This window comes from Poecilia reticulata, chromosome 9 (assembly GCF_904066995.2).
Source record: "Poecilia reticulata chromosome 9, P_reticulata-male-v2, whole genome shotgun sequence".
NCBI lineage: Eukaryota > Metazoa > Chordata > Actinopteri > Cyprinodontiformes > Poeciliidae > Poecilia > Poecilia reticulata.
In genome coordinates this window covers 16,227,237-16,249,703 of record NC_088838.1, presented here as the reverse complement: position 1 = coordinate 16,249,703, position 22,467 = coordinate 16,227,237, and the positions used below count along the sequence as shown (strand labels likewise).

General features: G+C 37.9%; 1 protein-coding gene across 9 annotated transcripts in view; it reads right to left on the bottom strand.

Annotated features, from left to right (window-relative positions):
- The window catches only part of edil3a (EGF like and discoidin domains 3a), a 137,337-nt gene that overhangs the window by 15,187 nt on the left and 99,683 nt on the right, over positions 1-22,467 (bottom strand). For all 9 annotated transcript variants that reach the window (XM_081610615.1, XM_081610620.1, XM_081610616.1 and 6 more), the window contains one exon: positions 580-735. In XM_081610615.1, the coding sequence (XP_081466741.1) occupies positions 580-735 (156 nt within the window). The remainder of the gene's footprint in view (positions 1-579; positions 736-22,467) is intronic.

Sequence of the window (22,467 nt, the reverse complement as noted above, 5' to 3'; positions counted from 1 at the left end):
ACAGCATATATGAAAGACAATTCTGTGGCTGCACCTCTCATGATATCAGGCTGCAGCAGCTCCATGTTGTCTCTGTGGTTATGGACGATTGCGAGAGACATGTGAACTCTGCTGAAGGGCCGTAAACAGGTCTGTCAGCATAGTACCGCCTGAGCCAGGCTGACAGCGGGGTCTTATCTAATCCCAAACCCATCAGAGGCAAGAGCACAGACCAGGCAGGTTGTGCTCAAGCCCAAGATAAGAAGATGCAAATGAGTGGTGAAGAGCAGAAGACGGCTTCCATAATGGACATCCTCACAGCTAATGGCCGTATTTTTTTGATGTTTGTTGTTTTTTCTGCCTACAGTTCCTGTTCATTCTATGCTTTTAGGCTTCTGACATCTACTGAAGATGCCCTTGTCTGTGCCTGGGTTATAAATATTTCAAACCTACTGTTCCCAGAGTACCTAGATCCATATTATGCCATTAGTCTTTTTCTCTGTTATTTTTTATTTTTTTTTTATTATTTCACGCTGACAATGAAGATCTGCTCATGAAGAAACACTGCGGCTATTATGCAGATGCAAAACAACAACTTACCTTGTCCTTTCCTTGTTTCTGATCTTGATACACACTCCATCGCTCTCCGTCGTTACTGTAAGCGAGTTTGTACGAGCCGACAAACTGGACGTGGCCAAAGTCCTTTGCTCCTTGTGTGATGATCCCTGTAACCTTGGTTGGCACGAGCAGGTCCACCTAAGAGAAGCAAAGACCACAGTGTGAGTGAAACGGAAAAAAAAGGGAGAAAAAAGGAAAACGGAATGATGGATTTCATTGCTGGAGAAATTCATCAAGTTAAGAAGTGAACTGACGTGCCCAGCTCTCACAATACAGTCAGCATCTTTTTATTTCCCTTCAATGTCATCGGCGGATTTACTGAGAAAAGACACTGGGTGCAATTCAAGTCAGTTTCAATTATTCACAGAATATTGAACAAAAAGGCTAAGTCCACAGCCTGGCCTCAGCAAAACAGAAACTGCACGCAGCAGCAACTTCTCAGATGCACACTCAACCATTTGGCTTAATTCTTAATAGGATCTCATTTGTTGCCTTGAACACTTTCAATGCTTTGCAGAATAAAATTTCATTATTTGTTTGGTTTTTTTTGTAGTTTTTTTTTTACCTTAAGAGTTCATCACTACTTGTCTGAGGATCAAATATATATTAAACCGTAAAGTGCAAACAATGGTAATATCTGCCATTGTTGGTAGCAAGGGCAAAGTATTCTGCTTTTATGTTCACACTGTTTTGCTTGACTTGTACATTTTCACTGTGGTTGTCATGACACAACTGAAAGAAAGACCTTAAGTTCCCATTTGGCAAGTGACTCCATCAAATCTGATTTAGCTTGAGCTGTTTAGCAAAAAAGACAATAGATAAACCAATAAATGAATAAATGTCAATATAAATAACAAATAAATATAAAATATTTATTTATGTGGCACAGCAAGTAAATAAGCATCGGCTTCTGAAAGAATACCTCGACAACGGTTCTACACAATAAATAAAAAAAAAATGCAACTAAAAGGAAACCCATCTGAAATGTACAAAAGGGTTGAATCACATACTGTTTATAATGCACAATGATAAACTGTAACTTTTCCTGGGCTACACTCTGCCTTGGAAATGTCTTTCACATTAAAATGTGTTCTTAATTTGCTGTGTTTTCTTTTAAGCATAAATACCCAGCATGTTGCCTGGGTCTAAAGGCTGAGTTGGATTTTTGAAAGTCGTTTTAGGTGGTCCTCGCTTCTTTAAACTTGTCTGAAGTTTCGCCCTCCCCCTCTCATGCGGTGTGGTGCTGCTGACTGAGTGCTCGCTGTGCTGCTGTATTAGTCGCCCCTCCCCTCGCGCTCAGCAGTTCTCTCACCCCTTATGCTGCCACACATCCTTGTGCAGCTTTTATAAAGAAGGGGGAAAAAAGGCTCTCGGTTGGGAGGTAACCCCCGTCGTTCACTTGAAAGAGCCAGCTCTTAAAGCCGATACGTTCACCACCGACCCAACGCTAGTGTGAAAAAAGTACAGGCTCACTGTTCAGAAATTACGGTATATTTCTTACTAGCTTGGCTTGACAAAAACTCTTATGAAAAATGCTCATTTGTATGAATACATTTCTAGACAGTCAATGCTGGGTGGTGGGGTTTTTGCAAAGTTATGTAAACGAAAAGATTTTGTGAACGACCCAGGTAGCTCATTAACCCTGGTTATAGTTCTTCTGAAACTTTGAGGCCTGTTTTCTCACTAATGTTTCCAGAGAGACAGCATTAGTATGGCCATATCTTCTTTTATTTTATTTATTTACTTCCCTGACATGTTCAGAAAGCCTAAAATTCATACTTTCAAATTCAGTAAATAACTCAAAATATCCCAGCGGAGACTTGTTCCTGGCTTTGTCATGGCCCAAAATGGGTCATGCTAGCACAGATAACGCCCAAGAGATCTGCAGCTCTAATTGCCATGAAATATTTTCCTACAACTTATTGGTCCAGGGTTGCAAAAATACGTATTGAACATTTATTAGATTTCTATTTCTAAAACAATTGCGAGAACAATGTAGCACTTCTTTTTGTGTTCATCTGTCACTTGAAATACTTGAGTAGCTGCAACAGAAATTGCAAAAAGATTTCAAGAGGTATAGATATTTTGCAAGTTACTGCATTCCTTCACCTTTCTTCAACACAAAATGTTTATTGTTTCAAAGTACATTATGTCATATAAGTATGGGGAAACTTAAACTGTTTCAATGTGTAAAATCTAATATGGCTTCCAATGCAGTAATGATGTCGTTTTCATCCCATCTCTGGTGACAGGCTGTGTTTCTTCATTAACGTCAGAGGACAGATCTTAAATATTTAATAGCACAGCTTGGTAGTTAAAATGATAGTTTAAATGCCACCGTAGAACTGTCTAACCTATCAGACGAATCACAGCAGCACCAATTTGCCACCAATAAAAAATGAAAAATATGTCTTCACAAAGACAGTGGGGACATTTAGATCCACAGAAAGAGGTGCAAGACAAACATAAGGTAGCAGAATATGCTACATAAAATACTGGGACAACAATACATCAAACTAATTGGCCTGGTCATGCCGCAACAAATCCTGTGTCATGCTCAAAAACAACAAAGGTTTTTGTTGGAAAAATACTACTGCAGGATGAACTCATGGATCCTTTTAGGTCTTGACATGTTGCAGAGCACAACAGCACCCCGCACAAAATTGGTGGTACTCAAAATGGCAATGTGAATATAAGATCAAGAGTTTTCATCTTTCATAAAGTTTCAACAACGCATCAGAAGACCTTTCTCACTTATTTCAAGATTTAGGTTCACTCCCGGGGCACAGTGAATGCTCTCTTAAATGCAGACCTCCTGCTGAGTGTATAAGAAGGCATAAGAAAAAAAAAAAGTTTGATTCTTTGAAAGGCACGCGAGTGATTTAGCACCTAACTCTGCATTTCTGAGAGGCAGAGCTAAGAAAAGTAGGGCGGCAGCTTGCGTGCGCACACCTAATAATGCTGCTGTTATAGCCATGCATTTATGCAGATGCTGCACTGCGTATATACATGCTTCATTTGATGTGAATTCGCTATTCATGGAGTTTTCCCATCAAATAAATTCTGCATTCGCCTCCGTTTGCATATAAACGGAAAGCTCATTTCTGTTTCAGCTGTGGCAGCAGGGAGAGAAAAAAATTCCCTGTGATGTATATGAATATATTAAAGCAACAGCTCTGTTGCAACGACAATAATGTCAACACAAACCCCTGGAATAAAGGGGCAAGGAGGAAATGGTAGCAGATGCTGTGAGGTTGATTCTAAGGGGCATGACACCTCGCATCAGGAGGCTTTGATTATGCTCCAGTTGCAGAGCAGAGAGGTAATCTTGTTCAACCCAAGCAGTCAAGTCTGCCACAAAAACAAAGGCACGCTTGAAGTGAAACCTGTAATTGCTGTCACAGGTAGCGGTCAAAAAATACGACCGCCCCTAGCGACGCCAGCTCTCAGCACTTTGATGGCCCAAACTGAATTACGGAGCGAGATAAGCTTGTTAAAGCAAGGTCTTTCCTCCGGTCCCCCCCCCTTCGTCTGTTCTTTCTTCCATCACACTCTCAATCCAAGTCGCTCCTCTGTGAGCTTTTAACCCAGACAAACTGGAATAGCAAAAAGGCTCTGTAAGGATCTTTAAATGCTTGTGGCACAGACGGTCTGAAGAAATAAGTTTTTAGATCAGGATTTTTATTTCTGTGCTTAAAATCTTAAAATGGCCTTAATGTAGGTTGGGTTTGTAGTTGTGGGGTAAGCCAACCTTCAACTTTGACTTTTCATCTCCAAACACCCTTTTTTTTTTTTTTTTCTCCTGCCCACTTTATGCGTTCTGCTAAATCTTATGTAGTGGTAAATGGACCTTTATTTTAGACTAAATAGAGTGTTCTCAAAATACTAAACTAATCTCCTAAAACATTGTTTGCCTGACATTCAAATTTGGAATGTCAGCAAAACAACGGAAGCTGGAATGCTGCGTCGCTCTTTTTGTATCAAAAGCAGCTGCAGCTACATTGGACTCTTTCATTTTAATTTAGTCAAGTCAGCACCATTTCACAGCAAATGCCATAGTGAGGTACTTAACAAAAAAACTGCAAATTGAATGAAAAACAAACAAACAAAAACTTTTATATTTACTTTTAATAAAAATAATCCAGTGTCAATCAACATAAAGTTCAGTGTTGGATTATAGAAACGTTGGGATCTGGGGTTGTTTGAGTTTGGTTTTGAATTTTTGCTATTTTTGTAATTTTTGGTATTCTTTAGGTTTCTTTATTTAGTTTGCTCTGTTTTCCACTTTTCTTCTTCCTTATTGGTTCTTAGTGGTTCTAGTGATGTTTTTCTTGTTTCTAGTTATTTTCTGTTCCAGTGTATTATGTTTCTTTAGTCCAAGTTATTCTTTAGTGCTATAATTATGTCCTGTTTTCCTGATTTATTATTATTATTATTATTATTATTATTATTTTAGAAGAAGAATCTATATTGTTTAATCTTACACTCCCTTTTAGGCTAAGACGTTTATAGAAAAGAGCACCAGTTGTGAGTCTTGTAAAGTAATTATAGTCTTATTCATAATATCAGTAACAAGTTAGTCTATAGACTGAATAAAGCTTTCCATACTTAATTGAATACAAATAAAATCAGAAGAAAACTCTTCTTTTTAAAGGGCTACTTTAAATCTTGAGTTGTTGTTTAGATGACACTATCTCATTGATTAGAATAAGTTGATTTATATACACAAAGAAAGTGATCGGATTGTCATTTGAAATTGCTGTAAGTTGCTACGTAGCCTCTGTAAAGATATTTCTGTCAAACACCTTTATGGCGATTGCCAGAGTTGATGCATAAATCGTGTTTCTCCAACTGTGCTGTTGCTACACAGGGGAAAAAAAAAAGATGAAAACACTATATGTGACCCTGAAAGATACCGATGAGTCCAGGTTTTCTTTACGAATGAGCACTAAATATGCAGTTATGAAAGCAGTGCTGATTTTACTTTACGTGGTGTAGATCATTAAACTCTCAGGAGGAATGGCTCCGTGTAATGCATATTTTCAGTACATCCTCATTGCTCTCAGGGAAAAATTCGGAAATGTGTGCGCAAAACTGGCAGTGAAATAAGGAGGACAACGCTATGGTTCATCAACCCCATATCAGTGTAGTGATCATTACAGCTTGAAGCCACAGCAAGAGGACGATAATACTATCATTCAATGCATCTTTCACCATAGGAAGTTTTAATAACCTTTAGTGGGTCGATTTGCTTAATCATACATTTGAATCCCTTACATCTAACGCTTTTGCATGGCTTTGTCTTTATGTTCAATATGAATCTTCTATGCCACCACCACAACAGTCATTATCAGGAGTCATTATCATGCCAAAAGTAGCAGAAGAGCTCATAAAGGCTTCTCAGATGAGTACGGCATCATTCTGACTGAATAAAGAGGTTCTGTGTCATGCATATATGCAGAGGATAAAACATGCATGATCCATTATAAACACACAACAGTCAGCTGGGTGTAGAGAGTGAATTCTTTCAGTCCATTAATTAAGTTCTCCCGCATGATGCAGTATGCAGCTTTACAGTCCGTGAAGTTCAAACTGCTGCAGGTTTGCATGTTGTTGGTTTAACCAGGAACTTCATTAACATAGAGTAGCGGTTCTCAACGTGGGCGGTACCGCCCCCCAGGGGACGTTCAGAGGACAGCTGGGATGCCTTTGGGGGGCGTTTGGTCGAAGGTAAACTTTACACCTTAAGTGCACAACAATACAAGTTTAGACTTTGAGCAACTTGGTAAAACTGTATTGTGTAACATTAAATTATGCCTGGCTGCAACGATATAGATGGCAGCTCTTCTATTGAGTAGCTTATTGGCAAAGCTCCGCTCATGCTAGTAGCTACACCAGCGTTACACCGGCTGATGATGTTGCTGAGATTCACTTTGTCTGGTATTTTTGCCAGTTCTGTGATCATGTTAAGCAGCAACTTATATTAAAAAGTGTTTTATTTCCATTTAAAGGCTGCACGCTTCCATGGAAGAACAACAGAAAATCTCTCTTGTAAACATGTAGGCTAATTACTAAAATGATGATGCCCTGACTTTGTATCCCTCTGAAAAATGAACCCATTTAAATAAAGAAAACCCTCCATGGGTGATACCACGATAGAGCGCGTTAATTTTATAGCGTTAACACCGGTGCTGTAAGTGAAACGGGGGTGATAGAACAACGGTACCACAGCACTTTTAAATTTCAATAATCAAAATACCGAAATTGTTTCCATTGTTTTAAAAGGTTTATGTCAGTCTGCCTTTTCCCCATCAACACGTTTCACGACGGCCCTGGGCCTTAGGGGGCTTAAAAAAAAGACGTGCACATTGCACAAAACTGAAACAGGAGAAGCGGGATATAAAACGGAGCGACGAACTAGATGTGAATTATGGCATAAAAACAGAATCTGACGCTGAACAGTGAAAAATCAGCACATGATGTGAAACACATGATGATTAGGAGGCGCAGCAGGTGATGAGTGAAAAGGCTGATGACTCCATGACACTTTCAGTTTGACTCATTAGGATTTGATTAAGAACCAGATTTGTTCTTTGTAATTTCTGTCCAGTAAAACTATTAATCTATAAATCAATAGACAGATCTATATAAAGATGTAATCCATGTTTCTGTCTCATATTTGTATGGCATTAAAAGGACCTGGAACTTTTGTTTCTCCACTGAAAGCTCTGGTTTGCACAATAAATGCCATGTGGGTGAAGTTTTATGGATGATACTCTGATGTCCCATTCTCCTGAAGGCAGCACAGAGCTGCACCACCAGAAACTGACAAAGACTGAAGAGAAGAAGAGCTATGATTAATGCAGTTACAGTTCTATCCATGTTTTAATGTTGCAGAGCTCAGTTGTTCTGCAAATAGTTCAAAGTTCAAACTGGCATGTTGAACATCTTTTATCTGGTCATTTTGTGCAACATTTAACAACTAGAAAATGGAAAAGAATAAGAATGTTTTTTTCCACTCTGGCTGCTGTTAGGCCTACCAATTTTAACTTGAATGTTCATTGCATTTTTCGTAGACGCCTGTGAAAATAATTTCTATTCCCATAACTTTTTTGTTCTCTGGGAAATTATTTTTGATGATAAATACAGAAACAAGCATAAAAACCAAAACATCTACAATAGTGATAGTTATATTAATAAAATAATAGTCAGTGCAAAGTAGCCTACAAATTCTTTGGTGGGGGGCGGTGAGGGACCTGGATAAAGGCAAGGGGGGCACTGGCCTGAAAAAGGTTGAGAAACACTGACTTAGAGCTTGATATATAACTAAAATTAAAGTCCAACCAGAGTATGTTTCATTCATTTTTACCTGTCATTCAGATATCTGGCTAAAGCATTTTTTAAAACCAATTTCACAAACAAAAAGTGAAACATTAGCATATAGATCCAGCCATTGCTAATGTTGCCAAGTGTCACTGCTCAGATGCCTTTCATTTGTTTATTAAGTTAGAGGGCAGGTTTGAGTTACTTTCCAAATTCAGAGGTACATTTCAGAGAATAAGAAACATTGCGGTAGTGGAAATTTTGATTATGTACGTTACTGGACAAAGACGTAAAATCAGGTGCCTCGGTAAATGGAGGTGGTTTGTGGAGCCATTTAATACACTGATATTTAGATGGAGAAGTTCCCTGATTTCTGTCCTCTTAACTCCACTTGCTGATCATAGCTGAGTCATGAAGAGACCACTCGGTGCTTTATGTAGCAGTTTCAGTAAAAATATCAGTGAAAAGAAAACTCACCAGAACTACTTGCATGATCTGAGGCAATCAAGTCTGCACAAATACTTTTCAGTTTCTCATGGGGTGAGTTTTAGGTGTATTGTTTTTCTAGAACACAATTAAGATACACAGCATGCCACCGGTACACAGATGTGGACATGCGTGGTCCTGTGCTGCACATATGGCTGTAATTAGTGCACAATGACAGCAGCCAGGTGGGTGAGTCGTGGGGCAAGCCATCCTGACTGACTAACTAGTTGGTCAGCATCTAGTTAGTCAGGATGGCATGCTGACTAACTAGATGCTGTTTCTGTTTCTGATCTGACTAGCTGCATCTAGTAGCTGCAGTGCCTGAATTGAAATAATTATTTACGCTGATGTTCCTCTGGGCTGAAAGAAAACATTATCAAGATGTTGTATTTATTATTATCTTCTTCTTCTTCTAGGGTTGGGTTATGGGTCAACAATTTAAGTAGAGAGATACAAGCTTCCCTTTCCCCATTCATTTGTCAGGAGAAGAATACCGCAGCAGTGATTAAAATTAATGTCCAGAGTTGATACTCTGATGGAAATGTTTAATTTATTGTTTGATTTAGTTACCTCTGTGATGTTTTCTGTGTGTAAATTTGAAAATGTATGTTTGTCTGGACCAATTGGTCAACTGTGTGTAATCTGTCCAAATTACAGAGTACACACACCAGATGGTGTGGCCATCATCATTAAAAAAAAAAAAACCTTCAAAGATGGAAAATATTTGGTTAATGTGATCACTCATGCATACCAATCTGCAGTCAGACTACTACAGCAGAGAGTATCAGGCTTTTTCTAATCCACTAAAGTATTTATTTCTCTACTTCTGACACTGGCACCCAAAGCATTCTTCATAAATGTAGTCTGGAGTACAAACCGTTATTAAATGAGTCTGGCATGTAAATGAGCCAGATGAGGTTAAAAATACATTTCCTTTTATCCACAGTTTATTGCAGGTTGATAGAATAAGATATGAGACAATGAAGTACGACACAAGCTAAGGAGATTAAAACGATCAGATAATAAAAAAGAGATTTATTAAAGGAACCCAAGCACATCAGACTTTAAATAGCCACATAAATGTTATATTCTTACTTTGAAAGCCTGAGATGATCTGTTTTACAGCTTTAGAAAACTAAGATGCAATGCTATTAAGCTATTACAGAATACTGTTGAGTACATATAAGTGATGCATTCTGATAGTTTGCTGTTATTTCACAATGCCTGGCAGTAATGCTGTGGCGGAATATGTCATAATTTGGATCCTTAATGCCATTTCAGTGAAAATACCAAATCTTGTCAATTAACTGATGCCCATTAATGGACATGTGCTCAGGTTGAACAACTTCAATGGCTAAAAGAACCTACAATGATTTGTTCTTTTTAATCTATTCAAAGAACATAAAGTAGTTTGTCATGTTTCTATTCTACTAGAATAAGTGATAACTTCAGCTAAATGGAAGTAGTACATTCCTGAGCCAGGACGTCTGATCAACAAAGACTAACTGACCTTTAAAGTCCTCCTTTCAAAGTGTAATCTAAACATGTCCTGCATACCTTCTGATTATGTTAATGCTATTGAGAAATCATGAAGAGTTAAGGTTGGTTGACCATTACTTTCACATTGCTGATCCACCTCCAGAGATAGTCACAGAGTCATGGCAACCATGAGATATGAGGACAACTCTGGATCAAGGAACAAGTCTGACACACTTAAAGGCATAAAGCAAAGAGAGCCACAACTGCGGCTCCAGCCTTCTTATGACAAGCAGAGCAATACCACCGAAAGTGTCCGTGTGATGTATGAAATATAATGATCTGCACAATTTGATGCAGTTAGCAGCACATTGACAGTGACACAAACAAAATCTGAGAAAAAGGCAAAATGTCTGCATAGATGGTATGAGCAATCAACGTATAAATTTTAAATCGTCTGCTAGGTGAAGCTTCGGCTCAAACTGAATTGAAACTATCTGTAAAAACAGAGAGCACTCCACAGTGTCTACAGAAAACAGAATGATTACAACTGTTACAATTCCTTCCATCCATCCATCCATTTTCTTGCACCCTTTTTCCCTCAGTGGGGTCGGGAGGGTTGCTGGTGCCCATCTCCAGCCAACGTTTTGGGCGAGAGGCGGGGTCACCCTGGACAGGTCGCCAGTCTGTCGCAGGGCAACACAGAGACACACAGGACACACAACCATGCACACACACACCTAGGGGCAATTTGGAGAGGCCAATTAACCTGACGGTCATGTTTTTGGACTGTGGGAGGAAACCGGAGTACCCGGAGAAAACCCACGCATACACAGGGAGAACATGCAAACTCCATGCAGAAAGACCCCAGGCCGGGAATCGAACCCAGAACCTTCTTGCTGCAAGGCAACAGCTCTACCAACTGCGCCACTGTGCAGCCCTACAATTCCTTCCAGTCATAGCTATATAGAATAAAAATAAAAGACTGCAAATAAGAATTAATGACTTATTATAGCTAACAGATTGTACATGACCAAAAAAAAAAACACATTAAATGTTTGGAGTAAATACACTTCTGTACCCTCAGGCAATCTCTAGCATCAGGTACTACAAAATGTTAAGATGAAAGAACCTGTTGGACGTCAAACCCACATGTTCAGCTCGAGAGTGAAATCAAACAAATGAAACAAAATAAGAAGGAAAAACAATTCTTCCACGGCAAAAAAGCACCTGTCTTTGCTTCAAACTGCATGTCAATTAGTAAGCAAAAATGTTGTTTAGATGCAGCAGCAGTCAGAACTTTATATACATTCATTCATATATCAAATAACTTGGATATTTAATGTTGCTTTTTAACTGTCCTTTATTTTGTTAATTGTGGAGGATCCTCCATCTTTTCCTAAGTGTTAGTATTTAAGTGTTTCATATAATATATTTAGAATTTCACTTTTTCTTTGGTGGTGGTTATTGCAATAGGTTGTTTACTAATTTGGGTGCACACATTTAGTAAACGCCTTATGTTTATTTAAGATCATTAATATTTTGTTTTGCTGAGTTTAAGGACTGGCTGGCAGAAGGGGGTTGGCTGAAAAGAAAACCAGGAAATGGAACAGTCCATCAGGCTGCTGGAAGCAGGGGACTTGATGTGAAACAATCAGCCTCTCTCCACTAATAGCATGATTGCTAAAAACCCCTTTGGTATTAGGTTATTTTGGTTTTTATAGTTGTGATAAAGTTAGAATGTTTTACTTTTAATTAGTCATTTATGTTTATACATTATTTGTCTTTGTCTCCTTCCCTACCCCTCCTCGTTTGTGCAGGCTAGCCTGTTTGTATAAATTCCCCTGTGTTTTTAAGTCAGTCTTTTGGTTTGTTATCTTGAGTTATGTTGCCTCAGTTGATTTCTTTTGGACACATTTTGTTATATTTTTTTAGATTTGTTGTTGAACCTTTTAAGATATTCTTTGGAAAAAATAAATAGAAAATATTTTTTTATATTTGCCTTTATCCTTTTGTTTTACTGGTCGGACCGTCACATTAATGTAGAATGATGTCAAAAAATCAAACAAGTTAATGCATTTCATGAGCAATAACTGGAGGCACTAGTTTTAATTTGTTATGGATTTCATCTTCACAGGGTCAAGTTCAATATAGACACCACTTCTATTAATAGTGTATTTGACGATGGCTTCTTGATCAAATTGTGTCATCTCCAATAAAAACTAATTGGTTACAATATTCAGGAACAATAGACCAAACACATCCAAAACCTGCAGGGGGTTTCAAATTTAGGAACACGGTACCAGGTCTAGAGCATGGTGGTGGTAGCATCATGCTGAGGATTTGTTTAGCTGCCAGTGGTTTAAAGAGAAACAGGAGATTCATGAAGTGCTAAAGAAGACTAACATTTAACTTTTGGTGTTATTTTGTATTTTTCAGCCACATAGTGTCATTTTATAACACAGTCAAATAACCAAGTTGCCGTTGCCTTCAGTTGCAATGAAGAAGCTGTATAGATTAAACATAACTTAAAACAAATTTGATGCCTTTAAATTTGCCTCTGCCTCTTTAAGAAGCTCCTGCTCTTTCTAGCCCTTCTTCAGCATGTCGTTACAATAATGCCTTCTGTTCGACTGTTAACAATCATTCTTAGGAGAGCTGGATTAAGAAATGTGATGAACTCAGCAGACTCGCAGCTCCACCAAATGGTTCCTAATTGCTACTCCTACTAGTCTGGTGGAGCTAAGTGGGAGAGGTTTGGTTGAGGGGTGCTCTGTGAGGTGGAAGCCTGGCTGGAGACTACAGCTCCAAGGAGGAGCTTTGTGGAAGTAGGTGGTGCTTTGTGAGAGCAAGTGCATAGGCACTCCCAAATGCCTCCCACAGGAGATCTAAGGATTTCTCAAACATGCATGAAAGAATCAAAGCAATGTTTGGTGTTTTTCTGGCATTCTTATCAGAATGCCAGAACTGTGTTGATTGCTACAAAACTGCATGGTTTCTATGCAACTGGCATATAGACATTCATCTAAACATTATAGAATGTGTATGCAAATATTTGAGCTTTAATGTATAGTTTTTACTTTGTTTGATTGAGGGAACACACACAATAAACTCAAACTTCAGCCCAATTCTAGCCATCATAAATCATTGATGTTGCATGAAAACTTTAGACTTTAAATATTGGCTCTATGCAATAAATTTTGGATAAGAATAAAATTCATCTCTCACTGTTACATAATCGACATGGATTCTAACACTGTGTTACAAAATCTAGAACGTATAGTCAAATGCAACATGAATGTCCTTGTTAAAGCTAAATGCTACACTTGTTTCAATGTATGAGAGGAAGTCTCATGTTCCACTGCTAATTTATAACTCATTCTCTGTGTCTCTCTTCCTTGGGGCCTATCCACCCACACAAAATCAGCGAACTCCATTTTTCATTCTCTTGCCGTTTGCTCATTTGTTTGTCTGAGACTCTCTCTCACTTAGTAATTTGCCACACCATATAGTATTTGGAACCAATTTACAAATAAACAATCCTCCCATATTTGCATACAGTCCATGATCTGACTTTTGAAAAAATAATATTCAGTCCTTGCTTGAATTTCTCGGTAGACACAAACACGCAGAGACAGAAAGAGGCAGCGAGAGACGGAGACAATCTCCCCTCTAACGGTTCTTGTGATCAGTGTTTTTCCACACGGGGTGATGGGATGTCAGAAGGTATAAATGCCTGCTGAGCGCTCACACTGTGAAGGGAAGGTGTGCTGCCAGTCTGAAGTTGCCCCGGAGCATGGAGCATAGAAAAGGCAATGTCACACTGGTAAAGCATCATAGGCAGGTCAGCTCTGGCAACATTCCAGCGTGAACTTAAACATTTTCCTCTTTTTCAAATTTGACTTGTATACACTGTTCCTGGGAGTGCTGGCTGTGAAATGTAAGTCAAATGTAGATTCCTTAAAGCCAGATCTGCGTGTAGCATTTCCTGTCAAGTTATGAGGATAAATAGCTCGGTCACAGATCAAGATGGATTGTTTGATGTATATGGAGAGAGTCACATCTCACAGCCAAAACTGCTGGGGATATAACTGCAGGGAAAACACTCTGCAGTAACTCACAGTAAACAGCAAACTGGTGGCAGCCACAAAAATTGAAAGCCAAACAGTTATACATGAACTGAATCATGCATTAAACATCCTCCCACTTCCTTCCTGCTTCCCTTCACTCTAATCTCCTTGCCAGCACATTTGCATGAAAAATTGCTAGTTAGTGTAGCTGATGTAAATTTTTTTCAAATGTTCATAGAAATATAAGGAGTTTGTCCATCTAGGTGTGTAATATTGTGTTCTAAGCTTTCACATGTGATTTAAATGAATCTAAAATAAATAATACTAATAACAAACAACAGTTGGTGTGTATTTTAGTCTGTCATTGGGGAGCTTGCGATAACACAGGGCAGTTTGGTATACTTCATGTACAGTCAGTGAAAATGTAAGATTTAAGAGCATTGTTAAATAACAGGCTGACAAAAAATATACCCCCGCCCCCCACCCAAAATTGCAAAAAATAAAAATAAAAAAAATCACCCAGACTTTAAGACGTTTCAGCCTATACCACTGCTAATTACAAGGGGGGAGAGACAAAATTCAGGTATTCTTTATGGACATTAACACTTTTTTGACTAAATTCAATATTTCAAAAAACATATTTATATAATCAGAATCAACCTCATCAACTTCAGTTCAAAACCAAACAATAATCTAAACCAAAACACAATCAAAGCCATTTCCCCTCCTTCCAGTCAAGGTGGTTGAACCCGGTGAGGCTGATTGAACACACACGACTTCTGTCAGCAATTCTCATGGCAACACATGATCACATGACCTCATAGATATAGAGTGATGAGAATAACAACTTCAATTATTAAACTGATCAACCAGATTTAAATCCTTAAAGCATAAATCAAAAGAAATACATTCATAAATGATGTTATTTTAATACAGCACCTGTTGGGAAGAAGGGCGAATTTCTCACAGAAAGGTGTGAAGAAGGAGACTCATACAATGACAAAAATGGCAGAACTCCACACCAAGCGCATCGATCTGCTGTGATGCAACTATATTTCTCCTCTGAGAACGTAAGCCATCAAGACTTTCTTCACCGTCGGCATGTTTGCTGCTGTCTAAAACTTTCTTCTAAATTTGGAAACTAACTCAAAACTGACATCTAGTGGACATGGAGTTGACCAATGAAACTGAAACAACTATTCTGTATGTTGATATTTTTTGGGATTTAAAGCTTCTTTCAAAATGTTCCATCATAGAGTCACAAAGACAAGCTTCCCCTTAAGCCGCCTCTGGACTTTCACAAATCACCAACAAAGCAACAATATTTATTCCATGGCATCTTTCAAATGTATTTCATTATTTAACAACTACCCTTGACTGAAGCATAGTGATCTGTTCTGTTTGTGACTTCCTTGCAAGCTAGCTCACAGGCTTAAGAATAATGGGTTCTGTTCAAGCCTCCTCACCACTTCGGTGACTGTGTGAGAGCTTGTAAGAGCGACATGGTTAAAGTGACTCTATAGGACTAGACAAAGTGCAAGATAAACACAGTCCATTAAACCCAACACATTTTTCAAGAGACAATTTTGGAAAACTCTGGAGTCTTTCAGTGAAAACATTGTCAATACTGTCATTTGTGACTGAGTGGTCTCTTCAATTGTGTGTGGTTTAGTTTCCCACCTGCTCAAAAGAAAACAACAACAAATTAAATGGCTGATCACAAGACCTGGAACCTCTTTATGCACGTGTAAATTGTTGACCTGGATTTATTTGCAAAGACCATTTTTGCACTTGAAACAGACATTTTTGCACAGACAACTTTTGAATGTGACAGGAAAATAAAAATGTCCAATGCAAAGTTGTGGTGATCTGCTGGCTTGGGCTACAACTGTAGTAATAAGCATAAAATCTAGGTAAACTTGGCGATTTTGTTGAGCCTGGGGCCGCAATAATGAACACTACAACCTGCAGATGGAGAGGGGACAGAATTTTCTAACTTTCACTCCACCTGGCAGCTCAATCTTGGTCCTGCATGTCCATCCTGTCTAAACGTTCTCAAGAAGAGCTTTGGAGTTGTTGAAAAATACAGCTAAACTTTCTCCTGCACACCACCTGCTATCTGGTGCATGCCATATATTTGCCATATTTCTTCAATGTCCTTTTAGGGGCTTTGTACAATTTAAACCATAATGGTATCTAAATCTAACAAAATTTCAAACTTTTACTTCAGGTGTTGGGGCATTTATGTTGCAATAGTTCTAAAGTAAGGATGAATGTAAAACAAAATAATTTCATATGACCAGTAAATAAAATATTTTCTTTTTTAAGGTCAGAACACACAAAAATAGAAGGAAGAAAAGTGATGCAAATCCAAGGTACTGTTCAAGTGCCTTACATCTAGGTTAGTTAAGGGTGTTGTGGAAAACACAAGAGAGAAACGGTACATTATATGATTTGTCAATGACTTTGCTGTCACACCATGCATAAACTGGTATTTATTCCATTGAACACTGACATTATTAACTCTAAAGGCCTCTGACAAGCCACTCAAAGCACATAGCATTAAAACTAAGCCACACAAGTTCAGACTTCAGTTCACTGCAGAAACCAATGAAGGATATTACTTATGACAAAGGAAACATGAAGATAAATCAGACACAGTGGTTTCAATCACTTAACACAAAGGCTTAAAGTAGGAAAGCATTCCTGGAACTACTCAGGTGCCTCTGACTTTTAGCGGTTCTGAAGTGAAGTATTAGGATTCATATGCATAAAAAATTTTCCATGGCAGCACACTGGATCATTCACATGGGGAATTTCACACACTGTTTAACGCTCACTGTGACAAGACATCTGATGGACTTCAATTTGCAGAAGAAATCTTGACTGTCTCAGTGTGTGATCTTTGAAATCAAATCTATCGCTTACAAAGAAGGCAAGAAAATCATTTTCAATTAAATGGAATGAAAGAGGAAATAAAAATGCAGAAGCTTAAAATGTGGCTTTCCCATTCTTATATTGACCCCATGTGGCTAGGCTAGGGGGTATTGAGGATAGATAAAATTGACTTTTTTTTTCAGTTTTATATCATGTTACAATGTTATTCTATCAAAAACATACCGGGGGAGTTACTTTGATTCTTTCATGCACGTATGAGAAATGCTTGAATCTCTTGTGGCAGCCATTCGAGGATGCCTCTGTGCTTGCTCTCACCAAGCACCGCCTTTTTCACGCAGCTCCTCTACGGAGCTGCAGTTTCCAAGCCGAGCTTCTGCCTCACAGAGCAGCCATCCCAAGCGACGTTCTTTGGAGTATAGCAAAGAACGTCTGCAGCTGATATTTGCTATACTCCAAAGAACATTGTTAGCAGATTATTAAAGAAACTTTATCGTGTGCTGAAGGTCGAGTGTCAAAAAGAGCAAGAATCTCTTAAAGAGACAGATGCGTCAAATTGCAAAGTGAAATTTATTTTAAGTCATTTTCATAACTGAAGGTTGCATAGTTACTTTATTGTGCTATAAAATGGCAATATGTGCCTGGAATATACATATTACTGCTTCTTTAAAAAACTCAAATATCACTGTGCCCAAGTAGGAAATTATGAAATACTAACAAAAGTAAAATTCATGGCATGGAAGGAGTTGGAAGAAGAGGTAAAATTAACTTAAAGCACTTATCAATAAACCTCCAAAAAGAATAGAAAATGTAAGTGCTCTGGTACAAAATAAATCCTGAGCGCAACTTCCCAGAATCAGGTTATAGAGCCATGTTTTAAATCTGGCAATGTGATCAGCAAGGTTAACATCCTATAGGAGGCATATCAAACCAAAGATATGCATGTGCACCCTGGACCTAATCTCTGCTGCACCAATTTAACATCTGGCACATTCACTTCTGACAGTTTCTACAGATCCTCCTGATTACAGCAGGAACTACAGCAGACTCATGGATCAATCATCCCACGATGCAGCAGATAAATGCAACCAGTGTCTGCTGATAGAGTGGTTTGAAAGCATAGCAGAGACAGTGAGAGAGAGATGAGGATAAGGTTGTTGTGTTGAGGGAAAACATTTTTTATTGGATAATGAAGACAAAATACTTGCATTACACAGATTCCAGACCGATACATGTAAGAGTGCAGAGGGAAGGAAGGGAAACTAAAACCAACCAGTTGGAACGGAGAAGCAGATGGACTTACTATCCTTTTTGAAACTTCATTTGGATGCTAATTGAATCAGCATGCTAGCTGCAGGGAAATTGAATAAAATGAAGAAAAGAAAGAGCCATATTGGGCAGGATTAAAATCATGCCCTGGCGATAATTCCCTAATGAAATTTACATCACCCGTTATTTCAAATGAGTGCAGATTTTCTAAGATCCTTCCAAAATTGTTGGTTAATGTTTACAAGCTAATTGAATTAGCAGCCGTAATGGGGAAGGCGTTTCAAATTGACATACCAACATTAGTTATGTCCAAATGGGTTGTGTCTTAGTTCCATGTTACTCCCATCTGGAAATATTTTCCAAAGAAGTCTTGTGTGACTCATAATGTCACAAAATACCTATCGCTGGACACACACACACTAACAGATCCTTGTCAAATCTTAAAATTTTGCACTGATTGATTATGGCAACAAGCTGAAAATTTAATTGTGCCTCTCTGATAGTGGGCTGGCACATCTGCCAAGATTAAACTTGGCAGCCAGAATCCAAGTCCTGGTCATCTGTTGTGCAAGCTTCCAAGAGTTGCATCAGCAGATCTTGTCAAAGTTGACAGAAAACAAATATCATTGAATAATGCATTAATTAGAGTTAACTTATGCACATGCTTACATCTTTGTTTTAATAAATGAATTGTATATAAAATCAAAGCAACAAAAATAATTAATATTGATAATCAAATCTATGCTCAAACACTACTGCAGTTATATTCAATACATTAGAATTTGCTGTTTATGTGAAGCTCGTTTATCAGAATAAAGGTACTTTTTAAAGATAAAAGAAAGTATTAAGCATGATTAAGCTGAAAATGTTGTGTTTAGGCCTGTTGCGATAAACGATAAATCAATTAATCGGACAATAAAAAAACTATTGATAATTTTAATTATCGTCTTTATCGTTTCTTCCTGCCTTTTTTTCTTTCTGTTGATGACACTGAATGAAAAAGGCTCAGCTCCGGTGCTCTCCACTGACCCTCCTTTCCTCATTTCCTTAGTCTAATGTCCAGCGCACATTACACGAGTTGTCGGCCCATTTTCAAACCCTGAGAGACACATTAGCCGACAGAAATCCCAGGTATAACGGTTCGATCGGGTTCGTCGTGCCGTGTGGTGTCCAGCCACATGGGCACAAAATAATGGCTACAAGTCCAGTTAACTAATTTTAAAACCAGGCATTAATCAATGCTTTACTAGAATCTACCTGTGATGCATGTGGCTATAGAGTCAGCGTAAAGTCCTAGCTGAATGAAAATAATTATAAGCTATTTATGTTACGTTAACGAAGAACAGCTGAAAACCTACCGGGTTCATCAACTGCGGTAGCAATTTGGCTCCAACTCCTCTCCTTGTCATTTCTATATTCTTTGCACGAAACGTTAAATAAATATTAATGTTGTTTCCACATATCATCTCCGATGTCCGCTGGAATTCGGGTTGCGCCGTGTCAGCTGTTTGGGATTCCCCTCTGTAATTTCCCCTCAGAAAGCAGGAGGAGAATCCGTGCTTTCGGATTGGCTACCTGTCGCATTCAGCGACAGGTAGCCAATCCGATTTAGATCAAAACCCCTGATCTAAATCAGGGTTCCCCAGTCGGGGAAAACCCCTGATTTAGATCGGAGCGGCCATGACGATCTACCGTAACCCACCACACACTGCAGGATGATCGGTTAGATCGGCCAACAATCTAAGATTGTCATAAGGTGAAAATAGGGGCAAAAAATGGTGTAGTGTGAGCTATTGCATTAGGTAGTCGGATGTGCCGGTTTTCTCTATTTAAATCTAGAGATTACTGAAGGGCAACATACAGACTTCATAATCTGCACTCTTTTCGTTGAATGCAGTATTTATTTCCACTTTGGCTTTATGTTGTTTAGTTTTTATTCAAGTACGTTTTTTGTTAATGGAGACTGAGAATCCATTTTATTTTTGGTTGTTTTGTTTATGCAGTTTCAGTTCCAGTGTTATGTGTTCTTTTGAAAATAAATATCAGGAAATCGCATGTATTATTAGTCATTTCCATTAAATCAGTGTCAAAAGGTCTTGAAACAATATTATCGTTTATCACAATATTTTCTTTAGACAATTAATCGTCCAGCAAAATTTATCGTGACAGGCCTAGTTGTGTTAAAACCGTACTTTTTTAATTTTTAAAACAGAGAGATGTGAGCTACAAACATGTTAATGTATTGTGTTGACACAAATTCAGAAACACAAAACAAAACAAAGCCTAAGGGGTTCTCCTAAAAGCCTTTTGTTTATATATTTACCACTATATTAAATTGTACTGAGTTGCTGTTTCAGTTTCAGTGCTCTGCGAAGCATTTGGTGGCACCAATTCTTTGTAGCTGTGATTAAGTTAGTTGGCTCTTGTTGCTGCTTTCATCACTGTGAAATATTATGTTTGTTCAGGCTGCACAAACCTCGACCTTGCAGGACAAAATATTATTATTATTTTTGCCTTAAAAAGTAAAGTTTTTCTGCCTGACTCTTTACATTTTCAAAGATAAAGTGACTTTTAAGTCTAAGTATGAGGAAAAACTCTGCTGTGAGGCCTACTTCAAACTACAGGGTTGTGAAGATCTGAAGGAATTCAATATTGGACATATAAACTATTTGTATAAAATATTTGTACCCCTTGAACTTTTCACATTTTACACAATATAGCTAAATGGTGGAGTGGAAAATTTAAGATACTGAGATATTGAGGTTTATGATTGCAAGGCAATGGATAAATATTGTAAGGTCTGAAAAATTGGGTATGAAAACTTTTGCTTAGTACTGTAATCTTGAACTGTGTGGTAATAACAGTTCATCAAATGTTTACCTGAACATCTGAGTCCATCAAAAGTCACAGAATGGTGAGAAATCCAGCATGACCGACACACTGAACTGTGAAATGTCCTGGTTACTCCTGGTACATCTAGCATGTTGAGTGCAGTTGAACATGTTACTCTTTTCCATTAGTGGGTGAAACATCTTGAACCTGATAGACCTAAAACCTAATAGTTTTTCTGGGCTGGTAAATTGGTAAATTTTTTTTAAAGTGTTAAAAGCTTATTTTTCTCACTTCTGCACAAAGCTAAGTGGTTAGGTTTTTTTTAATGACTGCAAGAGGCACAATGTGAAGATGTCAACCTTGTGGGATACATTTTTTGTTCAACAGCAAACACTCTTCAAATTGATTAGTTATTGTTGTTATTATTTCTCGTGTTTACCTCAAGAAAAATAACCAAAACATGTAACCAGAATATTAAGTAGTCCAGTGTGCTGAAAAACAGCTTCTATATAATTTTGGCTAAATCAATACAATGTGACAGTAATACCAAATGGTGAACTTAAGAGGATACCTTCTGTATGCTGCAGAATGAAGGATAAAGTAGATAACTCATCCTACTGAAGCTTTTACAAAATATTGTATTTTTTCCATCCAATAATGTTTAGAACTGTATTATACAGTTGTTCTTCAAATTAATCTAATAATCATGTTATACAAGTTAATAGGACATAGACCTCCAAGTTTTCCTTAAAATTGTCCTTCCTTTTCAGACTTTGGAAATGAAAAATAATATCACAGAAAAACAACAAAAAAAAGCACATTATTCATCTGATACTATAGGATGTAATATCTTGCAAAGACAGAGTACCCTATGCTTTTTGAACATGTTGAAAAATTATATAGTGCGAGTCACATCTTAGAGACATGATTTATACTCAGCATAAATGTAATTTCTACAAAATATATGTAAATGACCAAATAATACTGTTATTTAATCTCACGCTATGCACATGTTCATAACCCGAGCAGAAATCCATTGAGCATTGCATCTAATATTGCTTCTAGCCTGTGATACACATGAGACAACAATCTATGTAAAGAGTCAAAATATGTAAATAGTCAAAATGCACTGATGTTCAGGATGAATCGTAGAAGAGCTGGTGTTCATCAGCAGCATAGTAATGTACAGGTGCTGATCTGACCGGGATATTTTGAATTTAACTCTTAAACACCAAATGCATTTAGATGCTTGAAAAGAGGCTTTATCGTTTGCCAACCGATTCATACAAATGTCAAATGATAAAATATCATAAAACATTTCTCCTGATCCCCTTGTTTTCATTCACAATCAGAGGCCAAGCTAAGCTTTTTTTTTTTTTCTTTTCTACTAACCCTGTAGCAGACTTGTGATTCACTCGGGGATTAACTTTTTCTTCTCATAACAAGTTGAGCAGAATCCATCCACCAAAGACCTTGAAGAGGATTAAACTGATACAGGAATCAATAGATCCATAATGGT